Source organism: Erithacus rubecula (genome assembly GCF_903797595.1).
Source record: "Erithacus rubecula genome assembly, chromosome: 1".
Classification (NCBI taxonomy): Eukaryota; Metazoa; Chordata; class Aves; order Passeriformes; family Muscicapidae; genus Erithacus; species Erithacus rubecula.
In genome coordinates, this window is record NC_136658.1 from 8,291,203 (window position 1) to 8,310,718 (window position 19,516).

The 19,516-nt window shown below is 40.4% G+C and overlaps 1 protein-coding gene across 3 annotated transcripts in view; it reads left to right on the plus strand.

Annotated features, from left to right (window-relative positions):
• ROBO1 (roundabout guidance receptor 1) overlaps positions 1 to 19,516 on the plus strand; it is a 296,268-nt gene that overhangs the window by 171,852 nt on the left and 104,900 nt on the right. For all 3 annotated transcript variants that reach the window (XM_079300688.1, XM_079300687.1, XM_079300686.1), the window contains exon 3: positions 14,555 to 14,712. In XM_079300688.1, coding sequence (XP_079156814.1) covers positions 14,555 to 14,712 — 158 coding nt within the window. The remainder of the gene's footprint in view (positions 1 to 14,554; positions 14,713 to 19,516) is intronic.

A 19,516-nucleotide genomic window follows, 5' to 3' on the forward strand; every position in this document is an offset into this window, starting at 1 on the left:
TCCAACCTTTTTCTTTTGTTCTTACAGCAGTGTGTGTAGTTAGGAGGACTAGGAAGGGGCCTTCATACCTAGGAGATAGAGATGTGTGACTTAAGGATTTAACAAGAACCCAGTCCCCAGGGTTGATCTGATGAGCATTTGAATCTAAGGGAGAGGTTTGGGGCAGGTATCCTTTTTTCTTTAGTTGCTCTATTGTTCTTCCAATGATTCTTAAATACTCTTGGGTGGCAGCTTCTCCTTCTAGATAGTTTGCAGAGCTAAAAGGGGTAATTAAAAAGGGAAGCCCAAACATCATTTCATAGGGTGAAACTCCTATGTCTGCACGCGGTCTGGTCCTAATGCGTAATAGGGCAAGAGGTAGGCATTTGAGCCAATTCATTTGGGTCTCTTCAATTAATTTTGTTAATACATTTTTCAAGGTTTTGTTCATTTCTGCCCAGATTTTTCCAAATGTGGACTATTCCAAATGCATATTTTGAATCAGTGTAAATGGTTCCTGGTTTTCCTTCTAATGAGTCTAGACCTCTTTTTAACGCATAGATCTCACAACATTGTGCAGACCAATTGGATGGTAGCTTCCCCTTTTCTATCACTTCTAGCTCTTTTCCTTCTGCTCTTTTTACTACTGCATACCCAGATACCCTTTTTCCATCTACTACTCTAGATGAACCATCGGTAAACAATACTTCTCCATATGGCAACGGTGTACTTTGTAGATCTTCCCTTACTTTGGTTTGGAAATTTATAAGCTCCAGGCAATTGTGCTCTAGCTCTGGCAAGGGTTCCCCTGAGAGAAATTGAGCCGGATTAATACTTTTAGAGGTGGCCAATTCTAAATTACTTGCATTCATTAATATAATTTCATATTTTAGTATTCTGGCTTCTGTTAGCCATTGCTGGGCCCCTTGGCTGAGGATAGTCTTAATATCATGTGGAGTATATACTTTAAGTTTTCCCTGAAATGTCAGTTTTTGTGCGTCCTCTATCAAAATTACTGCAGCCGCAATTGCTTGGAGACATAGTGGCCATCCTTTTGCTACTGGATCTAATAATTTAGAGAGGTAAGCTATTGGCTTTCGACAACCCCCCCATTCCTGAGTTAGTACACCGTAAGCTACTCCCCCCCTTTCAGTGTTCGTGAATAGTTCAAACTCCTTTGTGAGATCTGGTAAACTTAGGACTGGGGCCGAAGATAATTTCTCTTTTAATTCTTCTAATTGTTTTTCGTCTTGTGCAGTCCAATTTATGGGTTCAGGGTTTACTAATTTTTCATAAAGAAATTTTACACTTTGAGTATATTTGTCTAACCATAATTTACAGTATCCAAACAAGCCTAAAAGTTTTCGAATGTCATGTTTAGTTTTTGGGGTCGAAATGGCTAGTATGCCCGAAATTCTTTCGGGGCTTAACTTTTTGTATCCATTTCCAATTATATGACCAAGGTATGTCACTTCTGGTTCAACGAACTGCAATTTGTTCCGGGATACTTTTAGACCCTTTTCTCCCAGAAAGTTAAGGAGTTTTATACTAGTTGTTCTAACTAGCTGTTGTTCTTTTCCAGATATTAACAAATCATCTACATATTGGAGGATTCGTGTCTCATTTTCAGGGGTGAACTGGTCTAATAGTTCTTCTAGAGCCTGTCCGAAAAGATTGGGGGACTCAGTAAATCCTTGAGGTAGACGGGTCCACCTTAATTGTTGTTTTCTCTTCCCTCCTGGGTACTCCCACTCGAATGCAAACCAGTCACGGCATTCTTCTGCTAGCGGACACGCCCAAAAGGCATCTTTCAAATCTATGGTGGTGAACCATGCATGTTCCCTGGGAATTTTACTCAACAGAGTGTAAGGGTTAGACACCACAGGATGTCTAGCGATGATTTTTTTATTAATTTCTCTCAAATCCTGGACTAATCTATATTTTCCCTCTGCCTTTTTGACTGCTAAAATTGGGGTGTTATGGGGGGACATGCATGGTTCTAACACACCTTCCGCCAGAAGGTGGTCTATAATTGGGGCTAGTCCTTCTCTACCCTTTTCTGATATTGGGTACTGTTTTACCTTGACTGGGGTAGTTCCTTCTTGCATTTGCACTTTTATTGGCGTTATGTCTAAAAAGCCAGTTTTCCCTTCTTCTGCCCATACTTGGGGATTGATTTCACTTATATCTTTTTCGGTCAATTTCATAATACGCACAACCATCCTCCCATTTTCTGGAATAACTGCTATTCCTAACTTAACTTGTAAATCTCTCCCTAACAAATTCTTTTCTAAATGTGGTAAATAAATCATCTCTGCCACACACTGTTTAAAGTTTCCTTTTAACTCTACTCCTTCAATTATTGGTGCTTTGAAGGGTGTCCCTTCAGCTCCTATTACTTCGCACGTTCGATTACTAATATGGACTCCTACTGGAAGATCTTTCAAACTGGACCGATCAGCTCCCGTGTCAACTAAGAACTCAAAACTTAAATTCTGGGGACCAACATTGAGGTTTATCAAGGGCTCATCTAGATGTTTCATTGGGTCCCCTAAAGGGAAGAGCCCCTGACACCCCTAATCTTCCCCTCTCAGAATCTTTTCTAAATTTTCCTGTTCTTTTTCAATTGCTTCATCGATGGCAATCTTTTTACAGTACCTTTTGAGATGACCCACTTCACCACAGTAATAACATCTGCCCTGAAATTTTCCGACCTTCTGCCAAGGGTTGGCATTAGAACCTCCTGCGCCTGGCGCAATCTTAGGTTCTCCTTCTCTAGATCCACATGGCTTCTCTAGCTTATTTCCAGTTGCATTTATACATTCTCTAGCTATCGCTACCATCACTCGGGCGTTCGATTTCGCTTTCTCCTCTTCCCTTCTCAGATACACCCTTAGAGCCTCTTTAAGTAGTTCATTTATCCCTTTTTCCTGCCAGTCTTCCATCTTTTCTAATTTCCTTCGGATGTCAGGCCAAGATTTGGTGATAAAATGTACTCTTAATACTGCTTGGCCATCCGGACTATCAGGATCTATACTAGAGTACAGCTGAAAGTTCTTCCTTAACCGATTTAACCACGCGGATGGGGTTTCATCTTTTTCTTGTACTGCTCCAAAGGCCAATTTGGTGTTACTTTGGCGAGGAACAGACTCTCTTATTCCCCTAACTATTAAAGCTCGATAGTCAATCATATTCCGCCTCCCCTCTTCTTGGTTTGGGTTCCATCCCGGGTCTGTGAGAGGTAGTTTATAGTCACCCGGTGGTCCTTGCCAGTTTTCCCTCTCCCATATGCGTAGGCCGGCTTCTCTAATCATCCTAACTTCCTCTGGGTTGAATAGTATATTTATAACTGAATTCATTTCTCTCCAAGTATAAATGCTAGGTCCTAAGAACTGATCTACCTGTTCTGCAATGCCTACGGGATCTTCCACTAAATTCCCAATTTCTTTTTTAAATCCTCTCACTTCTGAGGCCGTCAACGGTGCGTCTACAAACCCAAGTCTGCCCTCTATTCCTCCCATAGGGACTTCCCTGAGTGGAAACATCCTTTCTGCTTTTGCTGCCCTTGACCTCGTATTATAATATGGTCCCTCTGCTTGTGCCGGTACAGGGTTCTGTTGATTACTGGAGGAAGAGCTACTGTTGGATGGAGATAGACTCAGTTCCCAATTGGAAGGAGGTGAAGGGACACCTATTGGTGGAGGGGCCTGAACCAAGGCAGGAGGAATTGGGGTTTGTGGAGATACTAGGGGTGAAGGCAGGTTGGGAAGTGGGCACATAGGTAAAAAAAGCTGATTTGGAATAGGGGTACTAAGGGAAGGTGGTGACCGGGGAGTTATGCTAGATGCTTGAGGAGGAGGAGGAGGAGAATTGACAAGTGGAACAGAAGAAGGAAAGTAAGTGGGGGTGTTGGTGGGTGGAGAGGAGGTAGGAGGAGAATTGACAGATGGAGCAGAAGGAAGGTTATTGGAAGCATTGGTGGGTAGAGAAACAGCAGGGGGTTCGAAGGAAGTAATGGACGGAAGAGGAGGAAGAGGAGGTTGAAGGGGAGTGACGGTCGGAGGAGGAGGAAGTGGGTAATCGGGGTTATTGACAGGCGGGGGAAGAGGGGGAAGATAATCAAGGGGGTCCCATTTACTTTTATTTTTCTCTTCCTCGTTCCTTTGTCCCTTTTTCTCTACTACTTTACATATTTTTATTGGTTCTTCTTTTGCTCTACTCCCTCTCCAACAAGCTGCGTATTCAAGTTGTTCCACATTTGATCCTCCCCAAGTCTTTAAATATTGATTCAGCATTGTACACATCCATGGATCTTGGGTACCGAACCATGGCCATGCTCCTGGTAAATCTAACTTTGGCCATACTTCAACACAATAATGGATCATTTTTATTTTATCTAACTTTTTAGTAGCTTCACAAGTATCCCACTTATTTAACATTATCGCCAAAGGGCTATCAGGAGGGATGTTCTTTACATTTTTGTTCTCTTTCGCTCTACTCTTTTGACTCATACAAGACCCCATAGTGATTTTTCAAACGGGCCTAACAGAAACTCACTGTGCCTCTACTCGAAAGGAAACAACTGACAGGCAACTAAAGACACACTCAACAAAAAATCTGGCCCTTTCTAACTTATCGTATAATTTCTTTCTTTAAAAAAAAAAATATACGGTGCCCCTACTTCAAAGCAAATTTAATGACGGGCAACTAAAACAGGGCAAAGGAAAGAGCTGGTCACTACTGGGGTTTACCTATATCCCCCTCCCTATGCTCCTTCCTGGCCCACAGTTAAACTGAGATAGAGCCGGTCTCTAACGGGGCCCCGGTCGCCCCCTCCCTCTACTCTTCTCAGTTCCACCGGTGGGAGTCAGGTAAGGTCCCAGCGGGGCCCGGATACCCCTTCCTAAACCCTCGTCCCTGGGGGGCTCGGTCCCAGCGGGGCGCCGGCTGCCCCTTCCTGCACCCCCCCTTCTTTGAAAATAAACACAGTGGTGGGTCCTAGTGAGGTTCTCTCCTCTTTCCCAACCGACAGAAACCTGGGTCCTAGCGAAGGTTCTCCTCCTTCCCCAAGCAAGAGAAAGCTGGGTCCTAGCGAAGGTTCTCCTTCTTCCCCAAGCAAGAGAAAGCTGGGTCCTAGCGAAGGTTCCCCTCCTTCCCCAACCGACAGAAAGCTGGGTCCTAGCGAAAGTTCCCCTCCTTCCCCAACCGACAGAAAGCTGGGTCCTAGCGAAGGTTCTCCTTCTTCCCCAAGCTTGGGCCTAGGCCCCAAGGAGGCGCCTCTTTCACGCTCTAGGCCTTGGTAGGCCTCACTCGCTTCCCCCTTTTCCCGGCCGGCCCCCTCGCGGGAGTCCCGGAACCGCGGTACTCAGGGGTCCACACTCGCTTCGGGGGTCTGAGCTGCCAGCCCCCGTCTCATCCACACCACACTCGCTCGCCTCCCGTGCCCGCCACCGGTCTACTTACCGGTGCTCCAGGCGTTGTCCTGGTCCCGCGCAGCTCCGGGTCCGGGGTGGCCAGCTGTCCCAGAGGGCCTCTTCGGGGTGGTGCCTCCCCCTCCGACGTCCTCTTCTGGGCGTGGCCTATCTCCCGGACAAGCCCCCAAGTTGTAATGAATGTAGCAGGGCCAAGGCCTTTATTAAACAGCTCTTTATTAATGGGGGGTCACAGGGAGTAGGCCCTACGCCTGCTGCTGCTGCTGCCAGGCAACGCCGGGAGGAGGTCCTGCCGATCCCGACGAACGTAGGGATGGGAGTCTCAGCCTCACGGACACGTCCGAGATCTCAATAGTGGCTCATTGGTCTGGGGGTGTCATTCTTCTTAACTGCCCTTAAGGTTGTGGTGATTAAACAGTTACAAAGGACATATTGCAGGTGACTTGGCTTGTTAGTTGAGATGATCTGTGAACTTGGGTTTGGTGTTGGTTGACTATTTTTGTGAATCTTTTCTTCAACAACAACTTCCAGTAATGGTGGTACTGGGAAACTTCTGGAGATTTACATATAGGGTGTGGCTAACTTGATAGGCAGGCAGCAGCAGGCCGGAAATGAGGTAAGGGAAAGGGCGGAAATGGTAAGGCCGGAAATGAGGTAAGGGGAAGGGCGGAAGGAGGAAGTAACTGGGATAGGGGAAATACAATAAACCAGGGTTTGAATTACATAGGGACTACATTTAACTGGGGAAAAGAACATAACAACTTGATCAAAGAACCAACAAACGAATGAGTGGATAGAATGATAAGGTAAGCAACAATCTTTTTAACTCTTCTAGCAATGTTGTTTTATGGTTTTCAGCTAAGACTTTTTACCACAGTTACTACTGCAACTACCAGGATATACCTGCAAATATTTAATATTTATGACAACTGAAAGGAAACTATCTCTGCAGTCTGCAGAAATTAATTTATTCTTCCAGGAGGTAAATTTTTGGTTACAGTTGGTAGATGCCTTGTCCTGGAGCATAATATGTAGAAGACATTGAGAGGGATTTCTCTTTCTACACAGTCAGTCAAATTAATAATTAGGTCCCTTCTCCTTATCTATTTTCAATTTTCAATCAACCTGAGGGATACTCTCAGAGCTGTGTGCCTGAGGCATCACAGATCCTTCAGGATTTAATTAGGTTTCCCAGTACTGCAGCATGCTCTCTGAGGGCTGTCACTTACCCTTTCTCACAGGAGTTAAAATTACTCTTTATATGACTTACCAGATTTGGTCATTTAATTGATTCTCAATTCATCATCTAATCCATTTACAATTTCCTTTCCACACATGGAGACACTGTTATAGGCTGACAGCTATGTTGTCCAGTAAGATTCCAGGCAGTACTTAAAGCCCAAATCATAAATGAGTGAAATAAATTCAGACATTCTGAGTGGTTTCCATAATTTTTTGTAATGGTTTTCAGTAACTTTTGCCCAATGATTTTTACAGAAGTAGTTTGTTTTTTTTTTTTGATCCTGCTTCTTAAGCATGCTTTTCTTTCTATTAACAATTGTGAGTTTCTTAATGACAGTAACAAATGACAATAAATATATTTATTTTAAAGTCTTTCTATGCAGTCATAAGTTTGTAGCCAAATGCCTAAATATTTAATTGCTTTTGCAGTGTAACATACTGCTTGATTTAAGCATATAACATGTATTTGCCATCAGCACCTTTCAAATATGTGATCTAGTTGGTGCAGCAGTCCTTGATTTCCTCCTTCTGCAATGGATTAAAAGCAGGCAGGTCTTTTACTTGTTGACATGTATTGCTGAGTGTCTTAGGGAAGGACACTTTGCCAGAGATGGTAATTATTAACCTCCAATAGATATAAAGATCCTAATTTGATGGTGCTGTATTGAATCATCAAGATGGTTTGGGGTGGAAAAGATCTTTAAGCTAATTGAATCCAGTGTTGGCTCAGCACTGACAAGGTCACCACTAAACCATGTCCCAGGGGCCACATGTGCACATCTTTGAGATCCCTCCAGCAGAGTCCTGGGCAGCATATCCCAATGTCTGAACGCCATCCAGTGAAGAATCCATTCCCTGATACTCAACCCAAACCTCCCCTGGTGCAACTTGAGGCCATTCCCTCTTGTCCTGTCCCCTGTTACCTGGGAGAAGAACCAAACCCCCACCTGGCTGAAACCTCCTGCCAGGGATTTGTAGAGAATGACAAGGTCTCCCCTGAGCCTCCTTTCCTGATGGGCAGAGAAAAATAACCAATCAAAACCATAGTTTTTTAACAAGAATCAGTTTTAAAGCAACTTAAAGGTTGCAGTAATGAAGCCAGTACATTGTGTTAACATTTTAGAAGTGTGGTCCAATTTCCCTGCTGCTGTTTTATACATCTGTCACTTATATTTAACTCCATTGTCTTGGTTCTGTTTGTCACTGTTAAAACAAAGCTGTGTTTCTTTGTTGCTTTGGCTGTCGTGCTCTCTGCTGGTGTCAGCAGCCAGGTGGGACTAATAATGTCAGTACTAAATTACATAGGCTAATAACATGAACTTAATGCTGCTTTCTGACACCTTTAATCTGCTAACATTCTTACAGCAGAATGTGGTGCAAGATTCAGTAAAATCTTTAGTAGGACTGCCTCTGATAAGAGGCAATTTCCCATTGCTTAGAAATTCTACATTACTCTGTTGGGTAGGAGGGAATGCAAATTTACTGAACTAAAGCATCCTGTATATACCATTAATTCTTTTATTAATTATTTGAATAATTATTTTTCAGTCATTCAAGTTGAATTCTATTCTTCAGCATTCTGAACTCTTCCAGATTTAAATGTTAAAATTTCTATATGCCTCTTACAATGTTTACCAGTATCTTAAAAGTGGTGTCATTTCAAACTTAAAAATAAATCATTGGCAACATGAGAACAAACATAATAATAAAAGCCAGTTCTTAAATTGTTTCAATGTCTAAAAGAAAGACCTTTAGAAATCTTTTCTTGCATTCATTAACCCTTCAGTTTCTTCCATAGTGACATAATGGAGGAAGTATTTATGAACCAGCTGTTTCAACTAAATTAGTTGATCTCAGTGGTAATAAAGTAGAAAAAACACAGTTGTTCTACTGAGGACTTTTAATGGTTGTTTCCTTTCATGAAAGGAGATCTTGAAATAGAAATATGTATAATGTTGTGATCTCAGTTATGTAGACTTGGGTAAAGGTCTGAACTAACCCATACAAATAAATGTGACTACTAAGCAAAAAGCATTTGATTTTTAAGTGCTTTTGTTTCTTCAGACTTTGAGGTGATAAGGTTTGCTGATGGTCAGAATTGAAAGCAGAGCAGGGTATGAATAGATGTATGAATAGATGATGACTGTGTTGTTTTTAAAAATAGAAAAAAAAAATAAATTAAAAATAGCTCTCTGCTGTGATGGTGTCAAGTGTGGCCATTGCTTTAGAATCCCTGCTTTGCAGTGAGCAGCCTCCTCTGCCTGGAGACCTGTTTGCTGTGGATTCTCAGACTGTGCAGTCACAGGGGCTGTGGCTGGAGCAGTGGCCACGTGCCCAGGGCTCATGAGGTTTGGGATGCCCAGAGAAGGCTGAGGGAATATGAGAGAAGTGGATCCTGAACTGATTGGCATCTGCCTGTCTGTAGAAGGCTTCCAGTCTGAATGAGCAAGGCTTGAGTGCTGCAGGGCAGGAAACACAAGGGAACTGGAAATGCTGGCTGTGACTTCCAGCCTCTTTCCTAGAGCCTTGTAGGAGGGTAGACATCCTTTGAAGCATTCCATACAGCACTGCTGGACTCAGCCAGTGCATGAAATTATGGGCTGCATTACATGAGTGGTCTTGTTGGATGATCACAACTATTTATAGCCCTCCTCCTTCTGTTCCATTTTAATGACTATTTATTTTAGTTAACACCAGTGTTGACCTGGTTTTAACACCTTCAGAAAGGAAAATAAAGAGTTTTTTTAGGGAATAATTTTTTCTTTAACTTTTTATGACTGCAGGGAGACTTTTAGGGAGGTCTCTACAGAGAGAATATTTCTCGTTTGTAAAGTGTTTTGGTCAAGCCAGGTAACAGTTTAATGAGATCTAAAATATATGGTAACACATGGGTTGACTTAAATTTGATAATGCATGTCTTTGTTTGTTTCATTTTTGCTTAATTAGGTGCTCTAACACTTTCCTGTTAGTGGCATGCATGTATTAAAAATTATATCCTGACATCTGTATAAATTCCATGCCAGCAAAGTCTTTAAACAAGGTGCCATAATTCTGGCTGATGCTTAAGTTAGTTGTAATTAAAATTAAGCACCTGGTTTGAAGCACTGTTCCAACTGACAACCATCTTGCATTTGAATGCCAAAAATGTCTGGTCTATCTCAGTAAATGTGAATTACAAGTTCAGTATGTAGTGGGTAAAAGGGATCGTTCCTGATCCTAAATTACAGGAAGAGTTCTGCTTTTGAATAACAGCTCAATCCTGACTAAGCAATAATTAGTTTCTCTTTGATTACAGTTTCATGGGATTAGAGGATTTATATAACCTCCTGAATCCTATTTTTGTTTTCCTTACAGGCTTTTAAAGCAAGCTCTCATTTTTGTTGTTTTGTTCATCATACTTTATTTGTCAAATTAAGTATTTGGTGGAAACTTGGTTTGTAGATACTCCTCTTTTGTTGGGGAGGAACAGGGAAACACAGAAATACTTTTCTATATATTTCAAAAAATGAAAATAATAGAATTGGTGGATAATTCAAAATATTTATAATCTATTACAACTTTTAACAAAATTAGCCAAAAGACAGGGCTGTGGGTCACTAAGGTATTTAGCTTGTTTGATGTCAGGAGGGTTTTGTTTGCTGTTGGAAATTGCTCATTAGCTGAGATGTAGTTGTTTTTCAAATAAAAGTGATGGTCAATTTCTTCTGTTTATTTCACTTTCTTTTTCCACCATTTTTCAGGCTACTATTCAAAGAAAGATTCAAATTATCTTCATGCTGAAAGAGTGGAGCGTGTTGGGATGTCTTCTATTAAATAATTGAGCCATACTTTGGCTCACCAGTATCTCTCTAAGAAGCAGACTTGCAAAATTGTTTATTTTGTGTGGAATGGTGCAAGAGAGTTAATGGGAAGCAATTCTAAGTGATGCTTTCTTAATAAAAATTAGAATAGATTAAAATTGCCTTGGTCTGATTCAGAAACTTGCAGCACAAGTCTCATCATTTCCCTCATCTTCTGTTCACTGGGTGACCAAGGCTGTAAGATCTTGGTTAATTAGGGATCCCAGATGCATTTTGGTGCATTGCTTTAAACTGATCTAGCATGAAGTGTCTGGACTAGAACAGACCTGCAATCAAAATTTCCAGGAATTTTTCTGATTTCCAGATCTTAAATGATACCACCTGTTAAGGCATGATATCCACAGTGTCTGATGGTAATTAGTGTGTTCCTTACAAATTCATTCTTTTCAAGTATTGACTAGAACTTTCTGGTTGGTTTATTTTATCTTTCATTATATATATCCCTTTCAAATCACAGTTATTTAAACACAAAATTCAACAGTAATCTTTCTGAATTATCTATCTAAAAAATCCTGCTTATCTTCCTCCTGTTTCACCCAGCAGTGTCCCCCTACTCTTTTTCATAGTAGGCAACAAAGAACTTTTAAAAAAAGCACTGGGTGCTGCATTTTGCAAAGCACATTTTTAGTGCCATCTCTGCTTATCAATAAAAATTTGTTGCCTATCAACAATAATTTGTCCTCAAGTTGTTGCCAGTTCCCTTCTTCCCTGAGAAAGATTCTCCGGGGAAAGTAAAACTCTTTAGTGAATTGAAGAGTACACAATATGAAATAGTTGTGTGTGCAGTTGACTTTTAAGTGGAGCTGCAAAAGTTTCTTTGAACCTGAATAGTTCAACACAGCAAGATCATGGAGTTGTCCCAGATGTGCTGTGGTGATGGTTGCAATCACCCTATTTATATATTTTTTTTTAATATATTTATATTTTTCATTCCAGCTGCATATATGTATAAAGAGGTGAAATTTCACTGTTTGGTGACAAAAACGTTTTCTGTAGTGGATTGCAAAGTATACTTCTAATATAACTTGGAAAGGAAATGTTTTCTCAAGTTATGATGAGCTTTGACTATGAAGAACAGCAAAGAAAAACTTAAGAGTTTTTTTCAGTTAGGGATGAAAATTTTAGATTTATAACTTCATGCAAGATTGCCAGAGCCTGAGGCAAATGAAACAGAGCATGTATCTACTTTACAGCTGCAAAAATAATAACGATTACTATCTGTGGAGTAATCTTTAATGGATTATATTTTGTTAGCATTTCATTATGTGATGTTAGAGCCAAAATAATTCATAGTAAATGGGAAAAAAAGTACTTGTTTTGAAGCATCTGTGGCCTGGATCTTTGATGTGCTCCTAGGCATTCTATTAAGAACTTAATTTGTGAAAGGTCTTGGTTTGCAGGCAAGGTACTATGCTTGTCAAGCTATTATAAGACTAAGGAGTGTAGAAATTACAGAAGTAATTTGGTTTTATTAGGTAAGTACTGGACTTCTTTGTTGCTTCAAAGGTGCTGAAGCCATCTGAGATACTACCTGACAGTCCTTTCTCTTAGATTTATATGGTCTTTCAGACTTGAAAAGCACTTATGCTTTATTAAGATCGCTTGATTTAATATTTTTTAAACTTCAGGCTGCTTCTTTTTATATGTCTCTTAAATTTATCCAAGTGATACAATCTTCAGCAGTAATGAGATGCTTCTTACTCATGGTCAAAACACCCTTTTTTTTGTGTTGCAATAGAACTGTGGTTTGGCAAATAAACTCTTCTGCACTTTCATGTGCTGTTGGCACTGGGAACTGGATCTGTGGGAGGGAGAGGTTGGTAATTTAGGGCAACTTCTGGGTCCTCTCTAATGTTCATTAATTTGAAGAAGTGGGGGGGGGGGGGGGGAAAAGTAATAATACTATCAGTGGTTCCAAGCCAGATTAAGCCTCTGAAGTATTACATAAAAAAAAAAATAAATTCATGGACTTCAGTAGAAGCAGTGTCCAGCTATCCACTTGCACTACATGATTTATAGTGATTCCTGTGTCTGGATGGCTTGAGGGTTTCTTGGGAACACAAGAAATTGTCTTTGGCTGTTAACACCAAATTCAGTATAAGCAGAGCAAAGATATGTTTTTAGTATAAGCAAATAGTGTTTAACACTTCCTTAAGCAAAAAATTAATTTGAAGTGCAATTTTGGTGCATCAATATATAAGGGAATACAGTTAGGGAGATGTAAAAGAATGTGGATTGAACTTAATAAAGTTATGTTGAAAGCAGGAGGGAATTTAAAGGACTTTCTGAATAACTAAAAATTATATACACTAGGTCTGTTGAAGGGACCTAATCTCTCCAAGAGAACATGGTCATTGAAAAGATCTTTTTGTAGATTTGATGACCTCGAGGGGTTCCTTCCAATCCAATATTTTATAATATCTTCTTTAAGTCCTATAATTCTGTTCTATCCATTTGTATTGTTAATGTGATAGAGACAGTGACTATATTCATTCAGAGCATCAGTATATCCTGTTTTCAGGGCATCCAGAAATTGCAGTAATTGAACTGAGATATTAGGAATGTGTGTGTTTCATTGTGGAAGACAATTAGTAAATTCAAATGTTTGTTGAGATCAGTACTATATTTAAGTCCTTTTGACACACAGATATTCTTTGTTATTTCTGGAATTTATGTCCTTTATCTAGAATAGTAGCAAATTATTCTTTATTTGAGAACAAGCAAATGAATGTCCATGTATCTGGGGTCCATGGCTTGGAGAATATATATATTTTTTGCTCTAGCTTCTTGGCATTATTTACTGTTGACCCAAGGTTGTTGCAGGTAGCAAGAGTGGCATACAGCTCTGTAAAAATCCTGAGAGTCCTTTGGGCATAGTGTGCTTTACTCTATTCTTTGTTCACTGTGGATGGAAGAACAGCAGTGAAGAGGACTAGAATTTTATGTTTGTTATCTTTTGAGTTATTTATTTTTAGATTAAACTTAATGCCACTTACTTGGCAAGACTTAGGAATGCTATTATTCTGTTAAACCATGCCCCTGTGTAGTGGTCTGCTGAGCACAGGATGATGTCTGTCCTTTCCCAGAAAGAAAAATAATCACATAGATATTGATAAAATCCATAGTGGATGACTGGAGGAAACTACAATTTCCTAGGCCAAGGCTTGGCCAAATGATGTGAAAGAACAAATTCTAGTTATGAAGCTACAATAAAAATGTTTCTTTATGTGCAAAGGTGGTAAAATTGACTTCTAAATAAAGTTTAGGCTAAGTGACAACTACCAGCGATCAGGAAATACTTTAAATACTTTTTTCTTTAAAAAGATACAAGCCAAATTACAAAGATGAGTTTGGCTAAGGCTGGGCAAATGTTTCATGATTTGCAATGTCATCAAAGAACTGGGAAGTTTATTTAGTTCATTAATTTTTGCCCTAAATTCATGGATGGGTACAATTTGTGTGGCCAGTGGTCAACCTTTAACCATAAAACTCTTGAGTTACTGGCAGGCTGACCTTGTGTCTCAGGAGCAAAGGGACAGAAAGCCACCTCGGCAGTGCTTCCCCCCAAGTCACATTCTACAGAACATACTGTGCCATCTTCAGCTGTGGTAGGAGTCACAGAATGCTTTGTGTTGGAAAGGACCCTGAAGATCATCTGGTTCCAGCCCCCTGCCATGGACAGGGACACTTTATATAGATCAGGTTGTTCAGAGCTCATCCAGCCTAGCTTGAGCACTTCCAGGGATGGGGCATGCACAGCTTTTCTGGCCAGTCCATACAGGGCTTGCCTAACCACACAGTAAAGAATTTCTTCCTAATATCTAATCTAAACCTGACCTTTCAGCTCAAATACATTACCTCTAGTTCGCTCACAACAAGCTCTTGTAAAAAGTCCTCTCCATCTCTGTTGATGAATTGATCTGTTTGTTAATGTAAAATACAATGACAACAGGCATCATTAGAGGCCAATATGAAACATTTTGCTGCATGTTTAGTATATTATTGAGTAAATTTTTTGCTTCATTGCCTTTATTCTTTCAGTTCTACGGGATGACTTCAGACAAAATCCATCAGATGTCATGGTAGCTGTGGGGGAACCTGCAGTGATGGAGTGCCAGCCCCCGAGAGGCCACCCAGAACCCACTATATCATGGAAGAAAGATGGCACCCCTCTGGATGACAAAGATGAGAGAATTACAGTGAGTATGAAAAGTTAATCCAAACAACACAAGAATCAGCTAATCCAAACTTTCTTGTCTCTTGAACATGAGGGCATCTGGCTGTGCTGTCCTTTCTAGGATGTGTCCTTTCCTTGCCTCACAGACAAGGGCTGGTTTGCATTTAGCTTGGAATGTAACCTCTCATCTCCAAGTACTTCATTGCAGAGTGTGCATTTGTTTGGTAAAGAGGTCTATGCAAAGCCTATGTTCTTCTAAGAGAAGAATTAGAAGCTTGTGGAAATGAAATTCGTTATACTCATCACTGTCCTATAATTTTCTTACCTTTTATCCACCTACAAATTTCTGCAACCTGTAATATCTGCCTTTGGCTGGAAAGAGAAACTACAAGTAGTCTTGGTGAGATCTTTTGTAATTCTGTTGAAAATAACACACCCAGAAAAGTTGTGTGTTGTATTAGAAAGGATAAAAACGGTTTGGGGAGGATATAGACACGTTTCTTTAGAGAGATAATGTTTATCCTTCCATCTTAGATTTTGTTTTGTCATTAGAGGTGTTGTCATACTCATTTGTATCTGTAGCTGCTGAATACAATGCACAACTACTCAAGAGTATGTATAAAACAGCTTCTCAAATCATAAAAATATCCTTTTTAAACAGTAAGCTGGTGAGCCTAAACATCTTGCAGAAATGGCAGTGAAAAATGGAGCTCAAAAATGATTTTTTTTCTGCCAGCATGATGATAGGAGAAACACCTTTCCACCTCAGAGAAACACATACTGTCCTGTTGGTACTGGAAAGATTTCTAGTGTAAAGCAGGATTAGGGGCACATACCATTTACATGCCTCAATCACATACTGAAATGAGGGAATTGTTTAATGGAAGTACTCTTAGACTCCAGCAACCTAAGTAGAAAATTACCATTTTGGTTTGAGATTGAAATTGCCTGTTATTCCATTTATTTTTTGCAAACAGGACAAAGCCCAGGCATTCTGCAGTTGTGTCATATGCATACATTTAAATTTTTAAGTACCCTACCCAGCCTATGCTGATTGCTGGCTATTAACTCTATTCCTCCAATCATACTTGCTAAGAACTTGCAATTTCCTTTTCAAATCTCCTTCCAACCGTGACAAGTCAAATGACCTGAGATAAAGAGAAGATTCCAGTGCTACCTGTGTTGGTTTTTTTCCTCCAGGAATTGCTTTCTAAACTTGTATTTTTTATTGCTATAGTTTGTTCTCTCAAAGGATTTTCAGGTGTTGCCTACTAAGTACATTTCTTTTGTTATTACTGTTCCAGCTGCCAGAACAAAGAGTAGCTATCACACCTGCAGCCATTAAAGCTTTTTTTAGGATTAAATAAAGCCCCTCAGTTTGGCTTTATTTTCTGATGTTTGTATCAAATGCTCACCCAAACAGTATTCTTTTCACCAGGTAATCTGGCAGAGTTGTTGTGTGTTATCATTGTGATCTCCCAAAAACAAACAAATGAAAGTGAGTTTTGGTGTAGGTGTAGATACACCCTTGTTTCAGGTACCCAAAAGAGGGTTGGTTTCCAGAGGTGTAAATTAACAGAGCTGCCACAGCCCAGTTTAGCTGTGTCCATCCATGTCATATGTCCTGGCACTGTCCTCAGCAGCACTATTGATATTGTGGGTGCTTTCTCACACAGGCAGAGAGCCTGAAGCAATATTATAATGCAGATTTGCATCCTCTTACTGTGTGCCAGGATCTTGCCAAGTGGACAAATATGCATTCAGATTACCTTTTTACTGCTTTTCAGTAACCATCTGCAGGGTCTTGCAGGGCTGGGAGGGGAGGGGGGGATTGGGATTGGGACCTGGAATGGACAACTTGCTAAAGGGCAGATGGGAATGAAGTGCTAATTGTGGAACCTAACTTACAATAATTCCATTTCTGTTCACCTATCTCCTTAAAGATATTTCTATTTCAGTTTGGCAACAGGAATGAAAAAAAAAAACAAACAAAAAACACCCAGTCAAAAACTAGAAGAGTACAAAAGCTGAAATAAGGATGAAATTGATGTAGTTTAAATGACAGGTTTCTGTTTTTTCTCTTTAATTAAGTGTCTATATTTAAAATGAGCACCTCCCTTCATGTGGTAGGAAAATTTTGATTGACTCAGTGGCAATAAATTTCCATGATACAAGTGTGACTTTCCTCTTTCTAAGCCATGAAATTAGCAGGTCAGGAAATGTCAAACTACAGATCTTGGTGTTCAGTGCATATGTAATACAAGTGGGCATTTAAAAAATGAAAAAGCTTTGGTGGCTCTACTTCTAAAGCATTTCTAGTTGTTTTCATTCTTATAGTTTTGTTGATCTTTGACTCATTACAATTTTAAGAGTTCTGCAAGTGTCAAAGGCAGTGTGAAGCATTTCATATTAATGTTTTCCTTTCTGACAAGAGTTTTAAAATAAACATTAGAACTGTACTTTTTCTGAATAAGGCATGATGCTTGACATCTTTTTTGATTTATATTTATATTTCCTTTAAGAAGATGGTATCTCCATGAACCAACCTTATTTTTAATATATGGAAGCATTATTTTCTCCTCTGCAATGGCAGTGTCATCTATGAGTCAGAAAAACTGGACTTTTCAGAATGAGTTCTAAGAGTACCAGAGAGACAGATCTGGAAGCTCCATTCCTGACTAAGAGTTTGAAGCAAAAAATGTAGATAAATAGCAGATAAATAAGATCCAAGTTAAGGCATTACTTCCTCAGGAATGCAATAAAAAGAAAATATTATTTTCTCCTGGGTAGAGTTAAGGAAATCAATGTGTTTATGTAGGTGAGATAATAAAAATCAGTGTTTTCATATTTTTAGTCTATTTGTAGGGCAAGCAAATGTGCTATGAAGAGGAGAAAAATATAAATGTCTTTCAAGTTATAAACTAGGGAATGGAACAAATAGGAAATGAAAGTTAAGGGTGAGGACAGATCTGTCTGCAAAGGGATTTATAGAAGCAGACATTTTATTTGAGCACAGCTCTCCCAGTTTTAGACACTTGGTGTAGGCTCTTCAGTGCAGAAATATATGCTGGGTGCACCTGATGAAGAATCTCATCAAAATATTTTTTCTCTCTACTCTTGAATGTGTTGTCTATAAACAGTTTTCTCAGTGCATTGGGGCTCAACATGATTTTCTTCATGTGTGTTCTACATACACCATGGTATGAAAGCAAATGCTTGATGTGATTAATCCCTCTCCAAATATTACAAATGAAGCTGGAACAGTCTTGCCTTAGAAGCAAACACCTTTGGCTTAATTTATAGAACTGGAAAACAGTTACCACGAGGACAGAGCAGAACAAGCATGATTCCATGCTCATCTAGTTAATTTTTCTCCTGGGATTACTGTGGAATCAGGAATCCCTCCTGAGATAGATAGATAGATAGACAGACAGATAGATAGATAGGAGTGCTTCAGCTCAATCCAGTGAATAGCTCTGATTTCTCACTGCAAACAGTGTAAAGCTCAAGTGTATTTCTCCAGTTTCTTATATAATCCATGTGCACTAGGAGAGTCTGTGTCACTCCTCTTGGAGCTGAGACTTGGTGGAGAAAGGAGGGGCAAGGTGTTGTCCATGAGAGAGAGAGAAGGGAGTGTGCCAGGGTGGGGAAGTTCCTGGTTCTATTTCCAGCTGTTCTTGGTGTTTATGCATTTGGCACTGAAGTTCACAGACCCACCCATTGCTTGGAGCAAGGATCCAGGGCTCCAGGCTTCCAGGTATCCTCCCCAGGAGCAGCCCTGTTCCCAGCCCCATCAGTCTAGCCATCTTTTTTGCATGGCAGCACAGTGTCATTAGGACACAGCCACGTGTGTCACCTTGGTGCCAAAAGCTGAGAGTTTGCATTCCCCCGGGCTGAGGAGGAAGTGCAATCAGTGTAGTTTCTGCTGACTGCTGTAATCACTGGGTTTGGTGTTTCCAAATGTATTTTGTCTGGATGCAGTTGGCAGGGTGTCAGTGGCTGTGAGAGCCAATGACTTGCTCAGGCACTCACAGTAATCACAGTTAAGCATTGGTTTTTTGTCAGCCTGTGAATTCAGTGTGTTTCCATTCATTTCTCACCCATCTTCCTTCTGTACCCCAGAAATCTCCCATTACTTTTCAAATGGTGTTCCCACTGCCTTCCTAACACACAGCCCACCATGAAATTTTCATCCTCATTCTCCAGCTATTTCCTCCATCTCACAACCTGTGCTCACATCCACCCAGCCTGTCTGGCTCTATCACCTGATACCTGGTATCTGCTTGTGTGGAGGTAACAATTTGGAAGCCCAGATAAGCAAACCCTCCTGCAGCATGCTGTGCAGTCAAGGCATTCTTCCCAGGGCTCTGCTGCTGCTGGAAGTGGCTGGTGAGCTGTGATTTGTGATGTCTGCCTGTGTCAGGTTTGCTCAGAGCCTCCCTCGAGGAGCTGCCTTGCTGTTCTGTCTTCTTTGTGAATCCCAAATGCAGCTGTTTCTCTAGAAGATGCTGATATCAGTAATCTAACCAAGGTGGTGGGGCCTTTGAGCATATCTTTAGGCAAACATTGGCAATAATTACAAACTCTCAGGAGTGCAGAGCATCCAGAAGATTTTGTGACTCTCCCATCTAGTCAGTGCAACCTCCACGTGCTTTTGGATCTATCAATTTGTCTTGTGTTTTACCAGCAATGTCTGCATAATTAACTAAACCTCAGTGAAATCAGGATACAGTCAGAGTGCCTGTAATTACCAGTGCTTTCCCAGTGGGAAAAAGTGTACATATCTTGCATAAGCTCCAGAACAAGCTGGTGTTTGAGCCAGGTTT